The following is a 22,876-nucleotide window of genomic DNA, read 5'->3' as shown; positions in this document are numbered from 1 at the left end:
AATTCCGAGTTCTGAAATTCTACATGACGAAACAAAAAATAAAATTTATAATATACATTTATCAGGATTTAGTATTGATAGGTTTGCGCATTTTTCTTGCGTGCCGATTTTTATGTCGTGCCGTTTTTGCATATTTTCGAGCGCTTAATAATTTTCAATGATAAAAATGTTCAAACCCGTTTTTAAATAGATACATGCAACATTTTCTTTTACCAGAAACTGTAATAATACTGCTATAAGCAGTCTGTAACCGTCATCCTTTGAAACTAAAGTGCCTGTATATATGATAAAATTTAAAATTGTTTCAAATCAGCTTCATTTTAATTTACACTAAAAGCATCTGCGTTCAGAATGAACTATGTATGAAATATTTATTCCATTATTTGATTTATGTAAGTAAATATATGATCCAGAAAATTGTCTAGTGGAGTTAAGATTTCTAAAAAGCTTTACAAACACATATTTACATATTTGGATTCGATATACTAAATATATTAACAGCCTCGATATTATATAGCAACAACAATATGTAATCAGAAACAACAATAAAAATTATTTACCAAGGCAATCGCTTTCCATCATATTGATAGAAACCACCATTGTTTGTCTCATTAAACTTTAACAGGGTTTCAATTATTTTAGTGGAGGAGGTATTCACGTCAAGAGGTGCATTGGATCCACCCATGTCAGTACGCACCCAGCCGGGATGTAAACTTAGACAAAGAATTTTGTTGTGCAGAAGATCAATGCTCATTGACTTGGTAGCAGCATTCAAAGCAGACTGTGTGTAAAAATAGTAAAACGCAATAAATATAATTTTCAAATATTGTATTTAAATTTAACCTTTGAAGTGCGATATGCGTACATGGCACCATCGGTATTAGCCTCAATTGACCCAAGAATAGAACTCATATTGATGATAGCAGCGCGTCTTACACTCATTTCCTCCTTTTCATTAGCTGCCGATGCTTGTTTCAGTAGAGGAAGGCAAGCCTTAAAGTATTTAAATAATTACGTGCATTTTTAGTTATATGTATCGTATATAAATATGTAAATAACTTCAATTATCAGCATCAAAAATTGATTGATTCAAGTAATTTAACTCTTATATACCCTTACATACTGAATTGGTATATATGTACACTATATATAATATACATAACTGGCGCGAACATCCTCCTGCAATTTGTGTGTTGTGATGGATGTTAAAATTCTTCGTCTTTAAAGGTTTATTAGTAACAGAAAGTCATACAAATATAATGAGCTTTAAAGGTAAACTGTACTGTTTGTGAAGCTACAAGTGACACATGACGATTTACATATGGAAAAGCTGCTCGGAAAGTTAGTGCCGTCGTCATTAACAATTCCACAAAAAACTGAACAGAACTTCAAACTTCAGCAAAGTCAATACAGAGTTGATATAAAATTATTTGAGGATCGTTGGGAGAAGAGCTTTGAAGTAGAGGGGGATTTTTTGGAATAAATAACTACATATATTTCATTTAAAACTTAGCATTCTTACTTGTTTGTAAACATTCAGTGAACGGCTTGGCAATATTGTGATTTTTTAATTAAATAAACTAATGAATATAAAGCCTCCAAATGCAGGTTGTTTTTTGTTTTTTTGTTGATAGACAATCTGTCATTCTTGACCAAAACAGAAGTTTTCAGTACTGTCAGCACCCATAAAAATGATCTAGATCGTTCCCGTGAAAATTAATCGGGATGCTGAGCTGGATAACCCATAACCCAAGAAAACACGCTAACACACGCTGGTACGAAGAATATATTTATATATATATTTATATATATGTGTATATATATATATATAATTGGCGCTGACACCCTTTTTGGGTGTTTGGCCGTGCTCCTCCTCCTATTTGTGGCTCGCGTCTTGATGTTGTTCCACAAATGGAAGGATCTGCAGTTTTAAGCCGACTCTGAACGACAGATTTTTTTTATGAGCAGCTTTTTTATGGTCATTGCCTGCCTAGGGGCGACTGCTATTAAAAAACTTTTTTTTCATTTTCACGGAGATTCGAACCAACGTACTTCGCACTCCGAATGGTAATAACGCACCAACTCATTCGGCTACGGTGGACGCACATTATAGATATGTAGATATTAAAGAACATTTTTAAAAATAATATGTGGACATGTTTGTTTTTGATATTATGGATATATAAATGTGTGTAAGTGGGAATTTGTGGAGAACAGCTGAGCTTCGGTTTCGGGTTGGCAATGATCGGCCACAAAATTTTAGTTCAGTTTCGGTTCGACTTCTACCAAAGAGAGCCGAAGTTAACCGAACATTTCTGTAAACTTTCATTATCAAAAATATTATCAGCTTTTAGTTTTTGTAACATTTTTCAATACTCGTATCCAAACCAACATTTTTGTTTAATTGGTTTAAAATATACTCGTAATTTGCTTTCCATCAAGTGCGGCTTGTGAGCAATTGTTCTGTTTTCACGTCAGTTCTGCACAGATAGGTGCCAATAACAAGGTGAAATGCCGATAAGCTAATGTTTTTACATTACAATATAATTGCTCAACTATGAGTATTAAATAATTAAATTTACACATGCAAAACTAAGTTTTTGTATTTTACAAACATAATATCTTAGGAGTTAAAATTAGTGTGATTTAGATTTGAGTGCCTGTTTTGCGTTTTTATTAGTATAAATACTGGATTTCTAAAAAGACATGGCTGTGCTCTTTAAAATGATCGGTTCGGTTCGACCTTAGCTGAAATTGATCAAAGTTCGTTTCCTTTTTTTCTTTTTCTAAATTAAGTTTATAAGTATGTACTGATTGTATATATTTCAATACCTTTGTCAACATTATAGGCGCAACAGTATTAGTTTGCAAACTCAGCATCAAATCCTCCAGCTTAATAGTGGTTATACGAGTAGATTTGGGAGCAAAGCCAGCATTATTAAAAAGTACATTCAGTCCTTTTTCCTTTACAATGTCACTTATACTTCTTATTAAATTCGTATAGCTATCAAAATTATTCAAATCTGAAAAAACCAAATACGTATTAGGAAAACTTCTATACATACACACATTTGTATGTATGTATTAGATTATTATATGTTATAAGTAAGAATGCGAGCCTTTGACAAAATAAACTATTTTGACTCTTCACTTTGAAAGTCTTAGTAATTTAACATTTCTGTTTAATATTCCATCTTGAAATATACTAAGCATAAATATTTGTCCGAAAAAACTAAGCTCAAATAGTTTGTTTAATCATCAGTTTTGCAAGTAAATAATATTTAATATATGTATTACCAATTTCCATGACATGTATTGAGGGATTGCCGCTCGCCAAGTCCATTAGTTCCTAGAATTAATTGTGGTTATTTATTTGCAATAACAATTTTCGATTTAAAATTTTGGATGTTTATGTATAAGTATATGTATATGTATGTGTACTAAATATGCATCATGTACATATGAAAGTGTGTCCGATGTGTCATCTTTGTAAGCGTTTCTCCTAAAACTAGAAATTCGTTTAAACCTGGTCTAAAAAAATTACCAAAATTAGGTTGAATTTAGGTTAAATTTAAACACTCAATTTTTCAGTTAAACAGTTAAACTTACACTGAAAAACTGGACCTTAGGCTGCACGTGAAGTATCTATCAAAATTTCATTTTTAAGACCGCCTCATTTTGGTGGCAAAAATAAATGCCATTATAAAATATAACGCTTGAAATTTTCCTTAGAAAAATAATAAGTTGGCTCGGTCTTCTTAAAAATAAATAAATAATTGGCGTGTACACTTCTGTTTGGTGTTTGGCCGAGCTCCTCCTATTTGTGACGCACGTCTTGAAGTTGCTCCACAAACGGAGGAACCTACAGTTTTAAGCCGACTCCGAACAGCAAATGTTTTTTATGAGCAGCTTTTTCTTGGCAGAAATACAATCGCAGCTTTGCCATTGCCTAACTAGGGGCGACCGCTATTAGAAGAAACTTTTTCTATCATTTTGCTGTTTCATGCACGGAGATTCGAATCTACGTACTCCCGAATAGTAGTCACGCACCAACGCATTCGGCTACGACGGCCGCTCGGTTTTCTTACTATAAATAAATGAAAGGGTATGGCCTCTGGTGACGCTCCAGCATGCTTGTCCAGCAGGCTCATATGTGTGCGTGTCGGGTGCTTGACGCTAATATCTAAAATTTTTGATTTTCATCATTCAAAAGCCGACAACAAGTATGTGTGACACGAAGCAAGTACGAGTGTCACCCGACACGCACACATATAAGCCTGCTGGACAAGCATGCTGGAGCGTCACCAGAGGCCATTAGAGTCTGTTCTTCCGATTCAATTGAAAAAATCACCGCCTATCACCTGACAAAAATCCCGAAAATTTTCATACAAATTTTCCTCTATGAAAAATTATGAACAGCTAAAAAATTGTTCGTAAACAAAATTATTTAATGCGAATTGGAAATTCCATAGCAAATTATTTTTTTGTGTTTTTTTTTTAAGTTTCACTAGCTGATGACCAACCTAGTTATTCAACGAATCGAAAGCCAAGAGAAAAGAAATGAAATTTCAACAAATGTATGATCTGACCCTTTTATAAGTAGTGCAAAACGTAAACATCGTAATCATTTCTTGGAACTGAATTACGTCGTTAAAGAAATGATAGTTGATGTACAAATGTTTCAAGAGACATGTTTTTACGCCTATTTTAAGGACTTGGCTTCACTTGGTGTGTCCAAATGGTGACGGTTAGCACGAAAAAAAACTACTGAAAATTACTAAAAATCGTTTAAGCGGTTATCTCACCAATCAAGAGAAGAAGAAGATTCTCTATATATGTATTTATTTTATAGCATGAAAGTACATATTCGTATATCAAAGTATGCGCATAAAGACTGGTATAAATATGTAAAAATTAAACAATTGTTAAACAAGGCAACCAGACCTATCTGACAACCTCATATTTCTAGGAGCAAAGTACGCCCCTCACGCGCAGTTCCATATGCGAATTTTTCTCGATGTTGACAAAAATTCTAAATCTAAAATTGAATAAACCACTGACGACGGCCAACCCAAAATAGTTTTTCTTATTATTTGGAATTATTTGCCAAAGTTTGGTGACTCGTGAATTTTTATCACAGCGAGTGCACGTAAGTAAATATGTCTTCTAAATGCTCGACAGTCGCAGCTCCTGTGTATCCATTGTGTGCGGATGAATACAGTAAGATGCTCAAAAACAGCGACAAGTAGCTTATAACTAAGTTGCAAAATTTCGAAGCTATAATTTTTTTTCTCTCATAATAGATAAATATTTATTAAATTAATAGTGTATGTAATAATGTACGAGGTTCTCCAATTGATGAAGCATGCACAAAGACATATGGATGTATATATATAGGGTGGGTATGTTATTCTGAAGCAGGAGTGTGACTTTTTTTGGCCGTTACTGTGCATATGTACATAGCTTTCGGATGAAGACCAAAGTGCCTAACATCTAATATTGAAGAAATCACTGAAACTTCTGTGAGTTGTATTCACGTACAGTAGTGTTCATAACAACAGGGATCAACACCTCAAATTGTTAAACGGAAATTTATCAGTCAATAAACCCTTTTTATTTCAAAGGTTTAATGCATAGATTTTCTCTTAAATACTAAAATTCATATATCGAATAATAATCCTTCATGCTAAAGGCCTAAAAATTATCCTAAATGAATTATGAACAATTTTGTTGAAGCTTCATGATTCATACCTTTCTGCACAATGCTATACCTATGAATGTGCGGGCTGAATCTTTGAGCATTTTTAAATCGTAATAATTTTTTTTTGTGACAAGTGCTCGCAGTCGTATAAGTTCACATATCAGTATGTAAATTATATGTCGTTCACTTTCCCTCTGGAGCAGTGATGATGCCTTGGTCCAGCGGCGGGTGTTGCTGACACGTCTCAGCTACTTCTTGATTCTAATTAGCTTTAGGATGTTTAGGTTGGGAGACTTGACTTCGTCCCCTTTGTTGGACTATTGGCCTTGTGGCTCAACAGTGTAAATCAATACATCAAGTATTAACGGCGGCGTGCCGGAGTAAAGTCAATCGTTCTTTATTAAACAATTGTCTGGACAAAACTGATTATAAGAATGGAATGAATAAAAGACTAAAGCTAAGTACATAAATGGAAATATGAATCTAAACCTAAATACATAATAAGTACATAAAGATCATGCCATGGGTTTGTGGTCTGTAAAACCGACTCAGCATATTTCCGATCAGAATTCCAATGCTTGCGACACAACGGAAACGGCTGGCCGTTGCTCCGACTCACATTATTTTGTTTATGTTGCATATGTGGTCGGGTTCAGCGACATTGTTTGCGCGCGGGTTGCTCGGTGAATTCATTGCGAGGGACGTTCGATGATTTGGCTGTTAACTAGCCCCCCTTTAAGATTGTTGCCGTCCTCGGTGACACTTAACTCCTTTACCAGTTCTTGCAATTTGATGGAAGATCTTCTCCGGTACCAACACTGATAGATGATGCCAATACAGCCAAAGGCAAGGCTGAGTGTTACACCAACCATGAACCAGACTCTGGGAGTCCCTTCGGAAAACATATCGTCTCTTAACTTCTGAATTATATGCAGATTGTGCTCATTCATCCTTTGTAACATTGGTAGGCTGAGCACTTGGTCGTGTCCTGTAATATTCAGCAATGGTGACGCCGCGATGCCTGGACTCTTGTTTACAACACCATTGTAGTTAATGTACGTGGTCTCGTTTATAGTCGCAATACGTTCAAATGTGATGAGATGTGTGCCTTCAATTGTCATCACTGGGCCGTCATCTACTCTTACTCTTGCTGATAGTTCGTTGACAACGATTATTCCTTCGTCTAATAGGGTAATCGGTTCCAAGTGGCTTGGCTGTGTGTGGCATAACGCTGAACCTCCGGAATGTAATCCGCTGGCGCATGTGTCATAAGCAGATTTCTTGCAGAACGTCGCAAAGTTGGTTGTAGCGCATTCTGTCACAGCTAGGACTCCATCGTCGCATTCAGCTACTATGTCATCATGTACTTGCAGAATGGTGTTATTGTGGGCAACAGGATATATCATAACCTTCTTACAAATAGTCTTAACATTAGGATATTCAATTATTATGTGGATTACTCTATTTGATTGAAATATTTTTATATTTGATACTGCCATTAAACTAACTATTGGGACCTCTGCGAGCTGTTCGGTAAAAATTGATTTTAAATCTTCGTGGTCGAGAATTGCGGGGTTTATGATGTTAGATTTGGCGAGCGTTATAGTGAGCATAAGCTTTTGGATTTCAGTGGTTAACATTCTATTTCGTGCAAGTAAAGTTTCATACAAATGAGGAGAGTCTACGAACTCGCCTTTTTTTTCTTTAATTAATTTATTTACTGCATCAGTTAAAAGGTTAATTTGTTTCTGTGCTTCAGTGATTACTATTACTTGTCTGTTGTTTGATTCTATGAGCTCGGCTTCGGTAAGTTTAATCTTTTCTAAGTCTGATGCATCAGGCGTACCTGCAACGATTTTTAAAGCTGTTCCTAGAAAGTCTAAACTTCTGGCCATTCTATGGTGTACCGTTAAGCTAGATAAAATATTCTGAATATGGTCGATATCTACATCTAACAATTTTCGCATGTGTGACTGAGGGAAAAGTTTTGATAATTTAATTGTATCATCTATAATGCTCATGAAATTAGATAAATTTGTAGAATGTCTCACGTAACTATGTTGTTCCCATACAAAAACGTTTCCGTCCAATATCGGAATGTAGCTTGCGTGCGAGAAATCGGTGATGCGTGCGTGAGTTGTGGATAAGAGTATGAGGGTCACTCCGATGAACCTGTATGAAATGATTAAACTGAATTGTAGTAACTATCTGTAAGAATCTTATGCGTTATGACCTATGTTTACCTCACATTGTCCTTATGGACCACCCTCCCCTTAACAAGTATAGACGTTCCCAGGTCTGCTTGTACGGCGCCCTATGTGCACAAGGGAGATAGTTTGTTACCTAATCTTTTGTTATTTTTGAGGTAAACTTTTTCTCCTACATCAAACATCCTGTTCTGTCTGTTCGGGTTGCATCTAGCTAATTGATCTTGCTGAGCTTTTATTAGTCGATCTTTGATTTTTTGCTTAATTTCGTCCGGTATAGAGTGAATTACATCGAGTGGTTTTTGTTCTGTTACTGAATGTATGGTTTTATTATATTCTATTGTTGCTCTCATGATAGCCTGAACTGTATCGCTAACTTTTTTATCCAACTTTAAACACCTTGCGATTTCTATTAATGTACTGTGGAAACGTTCCGCTTGCCCATTGGAACAGCTATGTAATGGGGGGGCGTTTACAACGTCAATGTTAAACTGATTTTTTAACAATGAAGTGATCGTTTCGGAATTAAACGCTGGCTCATTGTCGCAATAAACGGTTTTTGTGTTTGGAAATGTATTAATTATAAGTAAAATGGGGTTAACAATATCGACTATTGATCTAGAAGGTAAGGGCTGGACGACGGTGAATTTGGAAAATTTATCGATGCAAGTCAGGAAAAGTTTCTGATCGGTAGAAAATATGTCAATGTGTAACATTTCTCCGACAAATGAGGGAATTGGCGTCTTCCCGAGTTCTTGTTTTTTGGGGTGTCGGTCGTACTCGGCGATAGCAACTTTGCAATTTAGTACAACCTCGTAGGCCAATTTAGTCATTTTTGGGAAGTAGTAGTCCCGAAGTATCTGTTTTACGTTTTCTTGTGCCGCTCTGTGCGCACGATTATGTTCGGTGTTGACTATTTCTACCTGTTCGTCTTTGTTAGTGATGTCTGACACTATTCTTTTGCAATGCCAGAATTTGGTTGTCGGGAAAATTGAAACCAGCTCATGTTGAAATGCAGCTAAAGTTGTGAGTTCGCAATAAAACGCGTTTACAACATCGGGGTTCACAGCAAGTTTTAATGTTTCTATGAGATTAATTTTATCTGTAAATTGAATTAAAAGACGGGTTTTTTTGCCAAATAGAATAAGTCTTCGATGCAACGAATAACGTGATTCTTCAAAAGTTATCTGATTTCTATAACAATTTAGGGGGTTATCAGTTGTTTGTATAGTGTATGTAAGGGATACCTCACTGTGAATAGTGGCTATGTCTGATTGCGTTTCGTCTTGGAGAGCGTTAAGCTCTTGCCTAGATAAGGCATCTGCGACAAAGTTTTCTTTCCCTGGCTTGTAATGCAATTGGGCGTTATGTTGTTCAATAAACGCCTTCCACCTCTTGATTTTCGCATTCGTATTTTTCTCAGACACTGCGAACGTGAGAGGTTGATGATCTGTAAATATATGTAGCTCTCTTGTACCGTAAAGGTAATTCTGCAGTTTGCCGAGGGCCCATACAATCGCCAACAACTCTCTTTCGTTGGTAGCATAGTGAGTTTCGCACGTTTTTAGCGTTCGGGAGATCATGGTGATGGATCTACCGCCTTGAGATAATACTGCTCCAATGCCATTTGCAGAAGCATCTGTAGTCAAGTCAAAAGGTCTTTTGAAATCAGGGTACATGAGCATAACATCTTCTGATGCTAGTATGTTTCTCAATCGGTTAAAAGCGTCGCGTTGAGATTCGTCAAATTGGACTGCTACTTTCCTAGACATGTGTTTGCTTACAGTGCCGTTTTCGCCTTTTAGTATATTAGTCAAGGGTCTTGCTATGGCTGCAAAGTCTTTGATAAACACCCTATAGTAGCTGGCTAGGCCTAGAAAAGATCTCAGAGAGTATAAATTTTTTGGTTCAATGTACTCTTGGATCGCCTTGACTTTTTCTGGGTCTGTTTTTGCTCCCTCGCTAGTAACAATGAAGCCTAGATTCTCGACACTTTCTTTAAAAAATTTCGACTTTTCCTTGGAGATTCTCATGTTAGCATCGCAAAGTTGCTGAAGTATTATATCGATATGGCGGACGTGGTCTGCGGCATTTTCAGAGAAGATAATTACGTCATCCACATAGACATAACATATCTTTCCGATCTGTTCTCGCAGGATATCGTCGATTGCTCTTTGAAAAATGCTTCCCGCATTTTTTAGGCCAAAGGGCAAACGACAGAATTCGTATTTTCCGCCATTTATCGAGAAGGATGTCTTTTCACGATCGTCCTCCGCTAGGTAAATCTGGTGGTATCCGGATTTAAGATCCAGTGTGGTAAAAAACTTAGCCTTTCCGAGGTTAGCTAAGATTACCTGGATACTCGGCATCGGATATCGGTCGGCGATGGTCTTCTCATTTAGTTTTCTAAAGTCAATGACCAGCCGTTTATTCTTATTCCCGTTGGAATCTATTCCTTTCTTATCAACAACCCAGACTGGGCTATTATACGCAGATCTTGATGGCCTTATGATGCCATCTTTCAACAGCTGTGCGACTTCGTTGTTTACAAAATCTGACACGCCTACTGGGTATGGATAGGGCTTTGAATATACCTCCTTATTGTCTACAGTCCGGATCCTGGCGACGACTGAAGTATTGTAAGGCAGTGCCTCGTTAGAGGTCGCGAATGCACTAATTCTCTTCAGTATCATTTTCTTGAATTCGCCTTTTACGGAATTTGGGACTACGATATCATCGACACGTGTAAAGTTCACGTTATCGCACGGATGGTGATTGAGTATTTCCGAAGTATTACCGTAGTTTATGCTGTTTTCCATCAGGTCAATAGTTACCCCCGCCAGCGTGAGCAGATCGAAGCCTATTATAGCATCAAAGGTGTCAAGGGTATCTAATATGAAAAACGTGGCAACTTTCCCAAAAATTACTATTGAACATTTTTTTTGAATTTTACTGGACCCATGAATGGAGTTCACAGTAAAAGGGGTGTCGACTGGTGTTACGTTTTTTAACTCCTTTACGGGTTTAATGTAACTTTTTACCGCCCCGGTGTCGATAAGAATCTTTAATGTTTTGCCAGCCAATTGACGCTCGACGAACGGCAATCGGGAACGACCTCTAAAAAATTTAATAAATCGTTGTCCTCGGGTTCGCCACTTTCGTCATCTATTTCAGCACGCGCAGTTTCGGTCATTTCTTCGTATTCTTTTTCGTCTTGGGTAGGCGCTCGTGTGTTATGCCTTTTCCGAGCCCCGTCTTGTGTAGAATAGCCCTGTGGCTTTCCCCAATTGGTCTGTTGTCTTAACTTGGACATCGAAGGATCAATGTCCATGGGTTGAGCCTAATACTTTGATTGTGGCTCTTTGTCATTCGCTAGCGTTTTAGGGTCAGCTTGCTGTGCCCTGTTTTGGCCTTGATTTCCCACAAAATGTGGATTTCTTTCCTGGCCCCTGCCTTGTCTAGCTTGGTTACGATTGCCAAATTTAGTATTATCGCCGCTATGGTTTCTTTCTTCAATTACTTTAGCATAAGATGCAGCAAATGCGCTTCTTTCGATGCTATTTTCAGCCTCACGGGCAATGCAGATGGCAAATCCTTGGGCTTCGCTGGGATTACTAAAGATTTTAGGGGCCTCCTAAGTCCTGCCATGAAAGCGTGTAGTGCATCGTCTCTAATTTCTGCACAAAGAATGGACGCAGCTTGCTCGTCATGAGTCATTACTATTTTATTTGTGACCAGAGTGAGCTTCTTTTCTACCTCATCGTAATATTCCATTAAGTTTAGGTCACCCTGCCTAACCAGTTCTAGTTGCTGCCTAAGTACGCGCAAGGATGTTTTGTCTGCGTACGAGCAGTCGAGCCTAGCGATAATGGTGTCAAAATTAAGCACTGTATTGTGCGACGTAAGGATGGCACGAGCTGGACCAGTTACTTTGTTTTTTAAAATGGCCACAGCCTCGTAATGCGCCTCGCTGCCTACGTATCTTTTGAAAATCTCATATGCGTCTATAGCCGCCTGCCGCCACGACACGTATTCCTCATGATTTCCATTGAAGCTAGGCACAGATTTTACAATGTCTAATTCACCTCACATCCCACACTAGGGTCAATTGTTACTCTCTGGTATGTTTCAACTTGTGGGGTCTCTATTCTTAACGCATTAACCTGACCTCTAACTGTTTCAAGTTCCGCTCGGAACTCGTCTTTTAGTCTCCTCTCTTGTTCGAGGAGCGCACTGTTTACCGCACCTTCTACTAACGCTTTTAGTAATGCCGGCTCCATTCCTAATTGACCGTTTCTTCCTGGCCTAAATCCTATTTCTTGCTCTTCGTCACTGTCGTACTCTATCTTTATATTTCTATAAGCCCAAGTCATGAGCAGCCAATGAAGCGAAAATATCAACTTGTTTCTCTTTTTTTTTCAACAAAAAAACTGCACTTGCACGTCAATAATTTCGCGACTATACCGTAATGCTCACTTTCGCATTGCCAATTTATTCACAATTTTTTTTTTTATTTAAAATAGTTTTTCATCAATACTTTTTCTAACTTTTACCGAACATTCACTTACATGTTCTTGTTTAGGGCCATGGTGTTCCTAACTTAATAGACATCGTAAGATTATCTAATTCCAGTTTTAACTCTGTTGGGCGCCAATTATATGTCGTTCACTTTCCCTCTGGAGCAGTGATGATGCCTTGGTCCAGCGGCGGGTGTTGCTGACACGTCTCAGCTACTTCTTGATTCTAATTAGCTTTAGGATGTTTAGGTTGGGAGACTTGACTTCGTCCCCTTTGTTGGACTATTGGCCTTGTGGCTCAACAGTGTAAATCAATACATCAAGTATTAACGGCGGCGTGCCGGAGTAAAGTCAATCGTTCTTTATTAAACAATTGTCTGGACAAAACTGATTATAAGAATGGAATGAATAAAAGACTAAAGCTAAGTACATAAATGGAAATATGAATCTAAACCTAAATACATAATAAGTACATAAAGATCATGCCATGGGTTTGTGGTCTGTAAAACCGACTCAGCATATTTCCGATCAGAATTCCAATGCTTGCGACACAACGGAAACGGCTGGCCGTTGCTCCGACTCACATTATTTTGTTTATGTTGCATATGTGGTCGGGTTCAGCGACATTGTTTGCGCGCGGGTTGCTCGGTGAATTCATTGCGAGGGACGTTCGATGATTTGGCTGTTAACTTGTGCATATGACATCTTCCTGTGTGTAAGTTTGTATGCATGCATAAAGATGTATTTATGAATGCCCGTTTACCTCTTTGGGCTTTATATGAAAGATTTTTCACATGAAATATGAAATACAGTGCACTCGCGATAACTCGAACTAATTAAAACAGGCGCTGTTCGATTTATCGAATTTGTTCGACTTATCAATTGAGTGTGCTATGTTAAAAAAACAGTCATCGATATCGATTTTTCGATCGATTGTTGAAAATGGAGGCCAGTAGAAAATTTCTGTAGTATAGTTTCGTTATACGAATTACATTTTGGTCCATTGGCTGGATCAATGGTGTCACATTCGGCGGCATAAACATAGTTAAAATTAAACCATCCTCGGACTTTAATTCGATTTCGTTGGGATGTGATGGGGCATTATCAATTAGAAGAAGAGCCTTCTCAGGTAGTCCCCATCTTTCAAATTTTTTCTTACCTAAATATTAAAGTCATTTAACTTGGTTAAAAAAATTGTTTTAATGAATCTGGATTTTGCCTGCGGCACGAACGAATTATGAAACCAGTCTTTGAAAATCGCCGAAGTCATCCAGGCTGATTTGGAATTTTTGTACTCCACCGGACAGTTAAAATTTTTGAAAACACGAGGATTTCTTGCTTTGTCAATAACGAGAAGTTTAAGCTTATGGTTGCCGGTAGCGTTAGTGCAAGCCATAAATTGCCTTATCTTTCTTTTTTATAAGACTTATGGTGGACTTGGCTACCCCATATTCCTTCGCTAGAGAAGTAACACTACGTCCACGTTTAATTTTGTTAAGGACTTCAGCCCTCTCTTTTAATGTTAAACACTTCAACCTTTTACGATCCATTACTCACGTGCACTGATATACTACAAATGACAAATTTAAAGCAATTTGGTCAATGCAAGATGTTGTTCCCAGAAAACTAACGGGATATTAACGCCGAAATATTCATATGGACAATACACTAGTATACATATAATTTATATACATATACTATTACATATGTATCTATGTACAAAATGTACATGTTTGAAAAGAATGTGTGTACAAATAAATTTGTTTTTTTGTTCGAGCTATAGCGCTTTTTTATTGTTCGAGTTACAAAGAAGTCAATAGGGGAAAAAATGTGTTCGAGTTAGCACGTCGTTCGACTTAGCGGCTATTCGAGTTACCGCGAGTGCACTGTAATTCAAAAAGAAAGATTTGTCAATGATATGGAAAACAAAAAAGCTAGCCGACAGCGGTAGCATTCTTTGTTCTTAATTTTATGCGTATAATACTCAACTGCTGTGAAATTTAACCAATCCCTTCTGTTGCTATTATTTCGAGGTGAAAAATGTGTCTATGGCGAGCTGACTTCGCAAATCAAATATCCCAAAAAATCTGCGTTCTTACCATTGAGACTTATCTATTTTATACTAAACGTTCTCTGCATATGCATCTGCGCTTGCAGCACAAAGAAAACATACATACGTATGTACATCGTTGATTGCCTATAATCCGTTAAGACATTTGGCATCTCTGTTCAACAAATATCAAATAAAATATTGAAGTAAATTACAAACTAGAAAATGCAAGCGCTAAGAAAAGTTTTTAATGAATAGAAAACCGTATATTGATTCATATGTATGTCACAATTGTTTTCAGAATTCTTAAAGTGTGTTGCACGTTATCAGCGTACGTCTCCTCTGTTAACGTTTCGTTTACAGTCGATAGAGCAGATTGCAAAAGCCGATAAAAGCCATAAAACGAAACCTGGAAACTCCGATTTCATCATTATTTCAAGTGTTATTAAAACTGTGCGCTTATTGCCTTGCATATGCGCGTAAGAAAACACACCTAACATTTAGGACTATTTTTGTTTATTCGCAAATTAAAATATTTAAAAATCTTTACTATAGAATCAGAGCTGGTACTTATAGGACTATAGGACCACAGGGTTCGAACTATTTTTGGTTATTGTGTTTCGTCGAACCCGAAGCGGTGAGCGAACTTACTTAGAAGGCTATCGATACAATTATCCACGCTACTAAATGATATTCAGCAACCAACTTCCAGGGCTGGTGTTCAAAAGAGAACGACTGTCTTTCCAGCCTTTCTTGCTTCTTCACCGCGAGGAATCTCCCAACTTTCCCCCACTAAATCTAAGGCGACCCTATTCACCTAGACACACCTAGACGAAGGAGGTCAAACTACAGCTGAAGGTTAAAGTCGAGAGCCCACCAAAAAACACTGTTAACAACTCCAAATTACTTTGTGTCACCTTTGATAGATTGCTCTCCTTGCGACAAAGGCAAAGAAATGGTAGTGGCGACATTTAAAGCGATTGGCCGACCGAAGAAGAATATGCACACCTGCCAAATTACTGCCATCGGGACAACCACGGAATACCTCCTGATGTCCCCTTGCAATATCCTCACAGAGCGGTTACTATGCTCCCAGTTAAGGATAGATTATGTGTTTTTTATTCGAAAGTGCCACATATCAGATTGTTTAATAAGTTTTGCGGTTCGATAAGAGAGGGCATTGCTACTAGCCAAAAATGTTTTTTTTTTGGTATGTTGGTCCACTCTTCATATGCACGTATGTGAAGTTTCATTTCAATCTGTCAATTCATTATTAAATGCCGTTTAGTACCGACGTGTCACAGTTTTTATACAATGGAAAAATCAAGTACCGTTCGGTGATTGAATTTAATTTATTGTTTAAAGAAGAACGATTTTGTATCGGTAGTGTTTTGATTATATCAAAATTAATGGAATTTATCTTTTCGGTAAAAGCTTGAAAGAGTACAGAAAAGGCACAGCTCGGTAGTCCTGAATGTGCGTCCTGAGTCCGAAGTCGTAGCGGAATATAATAATGGGTGCATTTTTAACTGCATATAATGGATAATTCTTCCAAGTAATACACCAACACTTTTCAACAGTACAGTTGTATTTTACATTGAGTACCTAAAACAAAGGTTACACATCGAGTGCAGAATAAGCACCCGCTTTTGGTAATCTACCCTAAGCAGGTACTACCTAACTACTTTTTGTGTTCAAGTGGAGGAATATCGCCGTTTGTTTGGTAGCCAGGTATAAATACGAGGCTTCAATCGAGGGAAGTAAACACTAGACAGACAGTTGTTGGCAAGTAAGCATTGAGTTTAAGTGTTAATTTAAGCGTGTAAACTAATAAAAGAGCGATTAAGTGCTTAATCCCTTCGGACCTCATGTGCAGAATTATGCACATAATGATTAAAGCCTTACAATATTTTTATTTCACTTCGTTGACAACACTTGGGAATTAATACACATGCCGGAAAATTGGGGAAACTTAATAAATATGTAGGATTTTTCACACTTCATTTTGAAATCAGTAGTTTACGAAGTTAAAAAAATTCGTGCAATAAATTTTGGAAACCGTGGATTGTTACAAAAGCGAAAGATTGTAGATACTGCTACAACAACAACAACAAAAGCGCTCAGATGCTGTTAGAAATACCCAATTTTTTTAAGATTCCATAGTTGCTTTCTACCTTTAGATTCTTAATGCAGAAAATATTTAAAATTTAGTAGCATTTAGGTACAAACTTGTCTATGGATAAATGTACATTTAGCAAATATTAAATACATGAACTTAATGAATTAAAATATCTGCATTATTCTGGCAGCTCTTTCTACTCTGCTTCAGTAAAGAAAAAAACATCTGGGAGCTCCATTGACTGGAATATGGGAATATGGAAAACTGGAGGTTCAGCAAACGGGAATATACGCATAAAAGCGATGTGAGATTGGAAGTGAAGTTTATTTAAAGCTGAATTTTTCAACTATTTGTGCATAAAGAGCTGTGTTGTTGACCACATATAATTTGTGAATAATTTTTATCTTGTGTCTTATTGGATAAACTATATTTTATAAATTTAAGTAATTTTGAAGCGCTGTGAATATTTCGTTGTCATATTATTCCTGGTTTTAAACTTAATAGTGGTGCAGGAACTAAAAAATACTCAAATAATGGCTCCAATAAACAGTATGTGTTTTGTCAATGTAACTTATTTTTTAAGTGTTTACAGAACGTGTTAATAAAACTTATAATCTTACCGTAGCCTTTTGTAAATTGCGGCATGTTGCAAAAATATATTGTGGAGGGTTTGATGATTTCACCAACGCTTTAACTAGGCCCAATCCTATACCCCGGTTGCAACCCGTAATTAGTATAGAATTCATTTAAAAGCTTTTGCTCACTTCACCACACTTGATGCAAATGCTAACACGTTATGGATGTGTTTGTAACTGGTTTTATAATGTGGCAATTATAATGACTTGGTTCACAATCTGTGCTAAGGGAATTATGCGTCACTACACAGGTTGTAAATGTCTTATGTGACGACAATTAAGTTCGTGCCTAAGCAGAAAACTAACTCCGAAGTACAATCTTTTCGGACTTGTTAACTTTTCCCACCTTTCGGCAAATGTGTTATTGAATTCAATTCCAATGAATGTAATGCAATTTCGTACTTTCCAGACCGCATTCCACGAATGTCTGTGAAATGTCAAATCATTGTTGGCTAATTAATAATGTGTTTTTCTCGTTAGAGCTTTTATTTTTGATGTGAAATACTAGTGGATTTATGCCTATTTATCTTAGTTTAATAGAGAATAACAGACATGCCAATTTTTACGGTTTTTAGTTCGAAAGTTATAACAATTGTGCGGTCTACGTCACCATTTAAAAGCAATGCATTGTACGTAAGGTCTTTCTCAGACAAGGCGTTAAAAAGTATGACTGCATGTACGCCAGCTCTTAAAAAACGTAAGTTCCAATTGCCGATAATAATACCAGTATTTACTTGGAATAAATGAATTGACGTTAACGTATGAAGTGGGAGCCCTATAGATTAAACAACAGGGTAATATCTACGAGCAATCAACAGCTGCCGAGTCATTGAGTGTATTTCACAATAATAAAATTTTAGTTAACAGCAATCTTTATTCACTATGTATATGCTAGAATGATAGCGTCAGGAAGACTGCTAGTTCTAATTGTTTTTCATAAATATTTACAGTTTTTCTTTTATGGTGTTAATCACGTTGTTGCTAAGTGACTGCCATGAATTAATTTTTTGAGACATGAGAACTACGGTAAGATCATAATTTTGCGGATTGTTGTAGTAATTGCCCACTGATTTTGGAGCTTTGGGCGGAGTTAGGGATTTCTGGCAACTAAAATCTTAGATTAGAAATAGGGTAGTATACACTTTACGAAAAATCCCCAATCTGCCCACTAGAATATCATTTTGGCATAGAAAATGTGAAGTTAGTCTAAACGCGGGAAACTGGTACAAACATTGTATATATTTTTATTAACAATATATTTAAGTTACTGTCAATATTTACCGAGTATTTAGAAATATAAAGAAAACGTTAAGTTTGGCTCCTAAATGTATATACTTTCGTGCATTTAGTGAAAGTAAAGAATAACATTATAAAAGTGTTGTTTGTTAATAACTTTTGAATGGTCCCCTCTCTACTTTTTTTATCAATTTTTATGTGTCCCATAACCTGGATAATTACCGAAATATCCTTTTCTACAATTTTTCTGATTCATGCCCACGGCGGGTTCCGAATCCGGACACTATCGAATGGTAGTCACACGCATCATACACATAACCCATATACTTAACTGTTTTTTTTTCTTTCCTTTAAATTTCTATTCTTGACATCCTCCACGATTCCCGGTAGTTTTTACATACATATTTATTATTTTGCGTCAGCATAGACTAAAACTGGATGTAAACTTGAATATTTGAGAATTATACAAACGCATATTTGCAGATGATTACGATTACGATTTAGTTGTAATTGGAGGAGGTTCAGGTGGCCTTGCCTGTGCGAAAGAAGCAGTAGCTCTAGGAGCTAGAGTTGCCTGTTTGGATTATGTTAAGCCCTCGCCGGCTGGATCTAAATGGGGCCTTGGAGGAACGTGTGTAAATGTCGGCTGCATTCCTAAAAAGTTGATGCATCAAGCTGCTCATTTAGGCGAAGCTGTGCATGTACGAAATATTAATCTGTCATAAACGAAATTTATTAAATTGTATAATATTTATGCTTATAGGAATCAGTTGCATATGGCTGGCAAATACCGGAACCAGAAAAGATAAAACCTGATTGGAGTAAATTAGTTCAAGCGGTGCAGAATCATATAAAATCTGTCAACTGGGTGACCCGTGTGGACTTGCGAGATAAGTAAGTACACATTTTGGCCTACAATATGGTTTCACTAATTGCTATTAAAAAATATTCACAGAAAAGTGGAGTACATAAATGGTTTAGGCTTCTTCAAAGACCCGCATACAATTGTGGCAAAGATGAAGAATGGAACCGAACGCTCTATCACTGCTCAAAATGTCTTAATCGCGGTGGGCGGACGGCCAAGATATTCAGAAATTCCTGGAGCAGTAGAGCATGGTATAACCAGTGATGACATCTTTAGTTTGGATCGGGAGCCAGGAAAGACTCTGGTAGTGGGCGCTGGTTGTAAGTTTTTGTAACTATATAAGCCAGAGAAACAAAATATTTATTTTATCATTCGGAAGAAAATGTTACTCAAAAATGAGGGGAAGGGATGGGGAATATTTAACCAAAAAAAGAAGACATTTTTTTTTGGTTACGATTTACCATTTTAACATCCAAAATAGTTTTCTGGTTATCAATAACCATTATCATAAGAATATTTTCTTTATCGATATACGTGACCAATTTGAATAGTATTGTTAAGTAACGCACATGGTTGTTAGCAATTTTGATAAAAAAAAAACCTTGGAACCTCGTGCGGAAAGCGATACCTACAAAGTGGGAAGAGTTGATATTAATGCTGACCTCTTCAAATACTGTGGGGAGAACAACTGTACTCTCCAATCAAAAAAGTGGTATTTTGTTTATTCGACAGCTCCGCACACGGGTCGTATCGTCAGCGGCACTACATTATTATTATTTTTTTTTTTTTTTTGGAGCGATGATTACGATACGCTTGCTTGTCCGCACACAATGCAACTAGCTGTCGTACAAGTACGAGTTGCCCATATGTCAAGCGATAAAGAGGAATTTATTTTATTGTATTATCTTCTCCATCGGAAAAGGAATAAAAGAAAATAGGGGCACTGGGTGTATCCGTACATTAGGAATAACTCAAACAGCAGATTGTTCATTGGCACAAGGGAGTTACAAGAGGATGATTACAAATTTCAGACCTTTGTTTCCACAAATGATTACAATGATCATAAATTTCAGACATTTTACAAAATGTCTGAAAATTCTTTTAAGGAGCTTGTAGAAATTTTGACGGCATCGATATTTTCTGGTACAACAACTGATTTTGGAACTCGTCGGTCAGCGAACAACGACCGTGAGAAAATTCATTGTACCAGTTTTTTACGGTGCTTGCTCGCCGTATAATTATTTTAGTTGTCTTTTTCATCCACATCGAAAATTGTGAAAAATAATCGAACGAAATTATTCACGGTTAAATTTCATTTTTTTTGCCACTGTAAACAACACTAAAATGGGTATAATGAGTACAAAAAGGTCTGAATGCGTGTATGGTGAAATATGTCAAATTTGCCATTGGAAGCTTCAGATGACACCTGAGAACACTAGAAGTACCCAAGGCCAGAAATGTAAATTGTACAAACCTAAAAAATCTTTCATAATTACATATATAGTGAAATATCGCAGAAGTGATATCGTTCTAAAATACAGTTATATGGTTATTGTCTGATTTCAAAGTTGCAAAGAGCTTTTAAGTGAAGCTAACACCAATACTAAATTGAGCGGTCAGCGGTTCTTGGGATATATTTCATCTTAAGGGCTTTACCAACCCTTCCGCCAATCTCGCAAAATTCATTAAAAACTAAACTTTTTACTTAAATTCACTCTGAATCTAAACTTTTAGCAATTTGGATCCGGTAGTTACTTTCTAAAAGTACCGCTATATTAAAGGCAGGCGTTGTTTTGGTACCCATTTTGATGTGTGTCAAGTTTCATTGCGTAATCTCATTTAGTTTCAGAGATTTGGGCCGTTGTTTGATACAACTGGAACCATTGTGCATTATAGAAAACTAAAATAAATACATTAAATATTTTGCAAAATTAATATTAACACGTTTTCATAAAAATAATTAAATGCTTCAGAATTTACTTTTACCAAAAGAAAAAAGTTTAAAGTTTTCCCACTCAAATTATATCTGCATCCATTAGCACAGTAAGTTGAGCTTACATATATGGATGTATGCATTATATATTCGTAAACATGGGAAGGAGAATTATTTTTATCTCTCCCTTATATTCCTGACTGAGGAGCATTTTTATAATGTAGCGGCGAAAATTCACCACTTTGGTTACGGACCAAAATAAAAAATTCATTTTTATTGGATGCGATGTTAATGGTTAAATTATACCTTTTCCTCATTTGTCTGATATAAATACATATTCGAAACTGTAAATCTAACTACATATTTTCAGACATTGGACTAGAATGCGCAGGCTTCCTTAAGGGACTTGGTTACGATGCTACCGTTATGGTGCGCTCTGTTGTGCTGCGTGAATTTGATCAGCAAATGGCGGGCATTATAAAAGATTCAATGGTCGAGCGTGGAGTTAAATTTTTGTTCACCACCTTGCCAAAGGCTGTTGAGAAAACCAATGATGGCCGATTTCTTGTGAAGTGGTCAAACTCCAACACCGGTGAAGAAGGGTCAGATACCTTCGACACAGTGCTTTTTGCAATTGGTCGCAAGGGTTTAGTTGATGACTTAAACTTAAGTGCAGCTGGCGTTGAAGTAAAGCATGATAAAATTGTCGCTAACGACGCAGAAGAAACCAATGTCCCTCATATTTATGCTGTGGGTGATATTTTGCTCGGCAAATTGGAACTAACACCCGTCGCTATTCATGCTGGTCGTTTGTTAGCGCGTCGTCTGTTCGATAGCTCAACGCAATTGATGGACTACAGCAATGTGGCAACAACTGTATTCACCCCATTAGAATATTCGTGCGTTGGGTTATCGGAAGAAGCAGCTTTGGAAAAATATGGGGAAGATAACATTGAGGTGTTTCATGGTTTCTACAAGCCAACAGAGTTCTTCATACCTCAAAAAAGCGTTCGTTATTGCTATCTTAAAGCTATTGCCGAAAGAAATGGGGATCAAAAAGTACTCGGATTACATTATGTTGGTCCAGTGGCCGGCGAGGTTATGCAGGGTTTCGCCGCTGCTGTAAAGTAAGATTCCATGTCTATTATGTAGTATGTATATTTTGTAAGAAGTTGTTTGTTTTCAGGTCTGGTCTCACAATGAAAATTCTATTAAATACTGTTGGAATTCATCCGACTACGGCTGAGGAGTTCACGCGACTCTCCATCACAAAACGCTCTGGCTTGGATCCCACACCAGCTACATGTTGCAGTTAAGCGAAATGTTTTGGTTGAAACTCATGAAGGACTGGCCTCAGATATACATGGATTTATATATGAGACAGTTCGGGTCGCGATATGTTTTCTAATAAAAAAGAACAAAATAAATTGATATACATATATAATTACATAATTTTATTTTACATTTCTTCGACTTGTGGCATCTTCAATAATACAATTAGATTTGAAAGTACTGTGGGGTATGGTGTATACAATATTTTAAATCATATCCTTAGTCAGTAGCAACACTATTTTATAATATTTATCCCACAAAATTCGGATGGGGTCAAAGAA

General features: G+C 36.8%; 2 protein-coding genes across 3 annotated transcripts; one reads left to right on the top strand and one right to left on the bottom strand.

Annotated features, from left to right (window-relative positions):
• Nucleotides 1-338: 338 nt before the first annotated feature.
• LOC128856797 (C-factor) lies at nucleotides 339-17,564 on the bottom strand. Its single transcript, XM_054092140.1, has 5 exons — nucleotides 17,215-17,564; nucleotides 3,298-3,349; nucleotides 2,833-3,023; nucleotides 844-993; nucleotides 339-781 (listed from the first exon to the last, which is right to left on the bottom strand). The coding sequence occupies exons 1-5, from the start codon at nucleotides 17,338-17,340 to the stop codon at nucleotides 557-559; spliced, it is 744 nt and encodes a 247-aa protein (XP_053948115.1). The 5' UTR covers nucleotides 17,341-17,564; the 3' UTR covers nucleotides 339-556.
• On the top strand, nucleotides 16,919-22,707 carry LOC128856796 (thioredoxin reductase 1, mitochondrial). Of its 2 annotated transcripts, none has more exons than XM_054092139.1 (6): nucleotides 16,919-17,143; nucleotides 18,949-19,166; nucleotides 19,229-19,359; nucleotides 19,421-19,650; nucleotides 21,634-22,390; nucleotides 22,450-22,707. In XM_054092139.1, exons 1-6 carry the CDS (start codon nucleotides 17,128-17,130, stop codon nucleotides 22,577-22,579), a joined length of 1,482 nt encoding a protein of 493 aa, XP_053948114.1. In that variant the 5' UTR covers nucleotides 16,919-17,127; the 3' UTR covers nucleotides 22,580-22,707. The 2 variants fall into 2 exon arrangements, with proteins under 2 accessions (XP_053948114.1, XP_053948113.1); XM_054092138.1 differs by lacking the exon at nucleotides 16,919-17,143 and adding an exon at nucleotides 17,683-17,926.
• The last annotated feature ends 169 nt before the right edge of the window (nucleotides 22,708-22,876 follow it).

This window comes from Anastrepha ludens, chromosome 3 (assembly GCF_028408465.1).
Source record: "Anastrepha ludens isolate Willacy chromosome 3, idAnaLude1.1, whole genome shotgun sequence".
In the NCBI taxonomy this organism is placed as follows: Eukaryota; Metazoa; Arthropoda; class Insecta; order Diptera; family Tephritidae; genus Anastrepha; species Anastrepha ludens.
The sequence above is the reverse complement of the archived record's forward strand: the minus strand, read 5'-3'. Positions and strand labels throughout refer to the sequence as shown.

Coding starts and splice junctions, on each gene's coding strand:
- LOC128856797 (XM_054092140.1), bottom strand. CDS start 17,340: ATGAATTCTATACTAATTACGGGTTGCAACCGGGGTATAGGATTGGGC. Junction 3,024..3,297: donor AATACATGTCATGGAAATTG/GTAATACATATA, acceptor TGGTTTTTTCAG/ATTTGAATAATTTTGATAGC. Junction 994..2,832: donor CGCCTATAATGTTGACAAAG/GTATTGAAATAT, acceptor AAATACTTTAAG/GCTTGCCTTCCTCTACTGAA.
- LOC128856796 (XM_054092138.1), top strand. CDS start 17,782: ATGCCAATTTTTACGGTTTTTAGTTCGAAAGTTATAACAATTGTGCGG. Junction 17,927..18,948: donor TACGCCAGCTCTTAAAAAAC/GTAAGTTCCAAT, acceptor GCATATTTGCAG/ATGATTACGATTACGATTTA. Junction 22,391..22,449: donor GGTTTCGCCGCTGCTGTAAA/GTAAGATTCCAT, acceptor GTTTGTTTTCAG/GTCTGGTCTCACAATGAAAA.